This window comes from Penaeus japonicus, unplaced genomic scaffold (assembly GCF_977035675.1).
Source record: "Penaeus japonicus unplaced genomic scaffold, GWHDUDI00000001_assembly GWHDUDI00000006, whole genome shotgun sequence".
NCBI lineage: Eukaryota > Metazoa > Arthropoda > Malacostraca > Decapoda > Penaeidae > Penaeus > Penaeus japonicus.
In genome coordinates this window covers 29,292,688-29,295,187 of record NW_028234408.1, presented here as the reverse complement: position 1 = coordinate 29,295,187, position 2,500 = coordinate 29,292,688, and the positions used below count along the sequence as shown (strand labels likewise).

At 42.1% G+C, this 2,500-nt stretch overlaps 1 protein-coding gene across 3 annotated transcripts in view; it reads right to left on the bottom strand.

The window, feature by feature from the left end:
- LOC122262936 (uncharacterized) overlaps positions 1-2,500 on the bottom strand; it is a 9,106-nt gene that overhangs the window by 1,746 nt on the left and 4,860 nt on the right. For all 3 annotated transcript variants that reach the window (XM_043031167.2, XM_043031165.2, XM_086537902.1), the window contains exons 5-7: positions 2,151-2,237; positions 1,125-1,352; positions 1-111 (exon numbers count right to left, since the gene is read on the bottom strand). The exon at positions 1-111 is cut by the window's left edge and continues 18 nt beyond it. In XM_043031167.2, the coding sequence (XP_042887101.2) occupies positions 1-111; positions 1,125-1,352; positions 2,151-2,237 (426 nt within the window). The remainder of the gene's footprint in view (positions 112-1,124; positions 1,353-2,150; positions 2,238-2,500) is intronic.

Genomic DNA, 2,500 nt, shown 5'->3' with positions numbered 1-2,500 from the left:
CGGCGAAGGCAAAGGAGAGTTCCTCAGCGGCCGTGAGATCCGAGTCCTGACGTTTCGTCCGGGCGGATTCAGCAGCGGCAGCAACATCTTCAGCGTCAGCAGCCAGTCCAGCTTGTAGGGTAGACAGGGAAGGAGGTAAGAATGCATGGCGTGAAGGTGGACGTGTGTGTCCCTGGTGACGAGAAACTGAGGTTGCTCTTCAGTAACATGAGCTGAGCGGAGTATTATGTGACTCAAAGACAAAACAGCAAGATCAGACGAAGAGCAAAAGAATAAGAGTGTTCTATGATCAGGTATTGTAGGATGATTATAGCTTAAGAAAAAATATAAACAAACATATTTTATATATGTAAAGAGTGGGTGTTCAGAATCGTGAAACTGATTCAAATAACTGATGTCGAGGACAATATTTCATAGATGGTTAACCTTGTTTAAGTCCGCTGGCTGGCCATCCTCCCTGAAACGCTATAAATCACTGGTTACTGATTGTAAAAAAAGTTAAAAATCAGAGTAAAACTTGAAAGCCAAACAGTAAATTCCACGAGAAAGCATGTTGTTAGGGGATAATCACAAATCCGTTAAACATGCTAAGGCATGCACACACAGATATACAATATTCATGTATCATGTTTAACTTGCCATGAATTCACATGCTGTTACTGATTAACACATAAAACTGATAAAAGGTGCATGCTTCAACCAAGTTTCATACGGTCAGTATTTTTTTTTTTTTTTTTACCATGCGGATACCAAAGGGCAGACGTGTTATTAATGTATTCCCTTATATCCATCATGTCAAAATATTGCGTAAGCTTAGTCAGACACTCGATATCAGTATTTCCCTGATGGATGCCAACCATCTCGAACCCATAACTTGATATTTGAAAAACATTCCCCAGGAGTTTCATTCACTCATGTGGGTTTTATGTTTACCACAACGTAGCGTCTCGGCATATTGTAAGGCAAACAAACAAACATGCTGAAATTGCCATGCATAAGTATCTTCGTCTTTCCAGAAGAATACATCTTGTAAGTGTCATGCAGATCCACACCCTCTGTGATGAAAAGCGCGTAACATGGCCGTTTCCATGGCGGTAACAGTCATTGCGGTTCTGAACGCCTACCAGCTGCCGGTTGAGCTGCTGTATCGTTCACCATAGCCGTTGCCCCTGACTCTGTTGCTGCCTCTGTTGTAGCTGCTGCTGTTGCCGCTGTTTCTGCTGCTGCTTCTGTTACAGCTTCTGCTGTTTCTACGTTTGCAGCGGGAGATCCCGCTGACCTTACCGCGGTTTCTGCTGTCGGCGATGCTGGTATCGAAGGAGCTGCTGTCTCATCATTGAGCGCTGGTGAGGCTGGAGGTGGGAAGCACGCTAAGTTGAACCCAATATCGTGTGGAAGACAGACCGCTTTTTGCATGTGTTTATCTAATGATTAAGGTCCTCATTTCAGTTGCCTTCATGACTGGACTTTGTGATTAGTAGAGTAAATGCTTTTTGAACAGTGTTGACTCTAGTCATTTGTTTTATCATACGCCTGCATTTCATCAGTTCCTGATCCATCTTTATAGTTATGAACAAAATTATAGACATAATCTCAATTCCTAAAAAAGCCAAACTAAATATCAATTCTCTTAATGTGTTCCAAATAGGCTCTACGAATAGGCATTCATATAATTGGGTAGTTGAGGCCATGCTGAGTCTTCTATTCCCTTTACCCGAGTCTTTCATAAGAGAAGCGTGCTACTGAGTCTTGTACTTTATGTCTTCTCTGTGTAGGTGATTAGGGGATTGATAGTGAATGTGACATTAATGATATAGAAAATCAAATTGAATTTTGAGATTATTGGCTTTAGGAATGATTATGATAAAAATAGTGTTCACTGAAAGTGATCTCACATATGATAATGATGATGGCCAATAATGATTCTCATAGAGAATAGGTACATGATTGTGTGTAGATAATTGAGAACCCACTCTGCGAACATCCGAAATGGAACAGCACATGTAGCCTGAGCAGATAATCATAAAAGCCAAGCACATTTTTTTATGAAAGCTGGGAATCCGGTTCATTATTGAGATCAAAAGAGAGGTGGCGATTGTTAGCAACCAAATGGCTTTGCAGTTTCAACAGACGACACAACGATGGCTTACAGCTGCTCCTGCTTTCCACGACGGCACCTCCGGAGGCTGCAGTCTGCTGCTCCTGCATGGCAAGGACGGCCTCCTGCACCAACAGGTCTGTGAAGGGCAGATATTTGTACACGTCCATGAACAGCTGCGTTTAAAACATTTTAGAAACTGCGTCGATATATTTTCATAACCACGTGATAAGGAATAACTTCAGATAGTACAGATTGCAGTGATTGTATTACCGACGCAAGCAATATATGGGCAATGTCCATAACCCAAGCACCTGGAAATATGCGCATCTGTGTTTAAGCTCGTGTAACCGCTGATACCCTGACGATGGTGAGTAGGTATAATCAGTGCCAGCTTTTTAT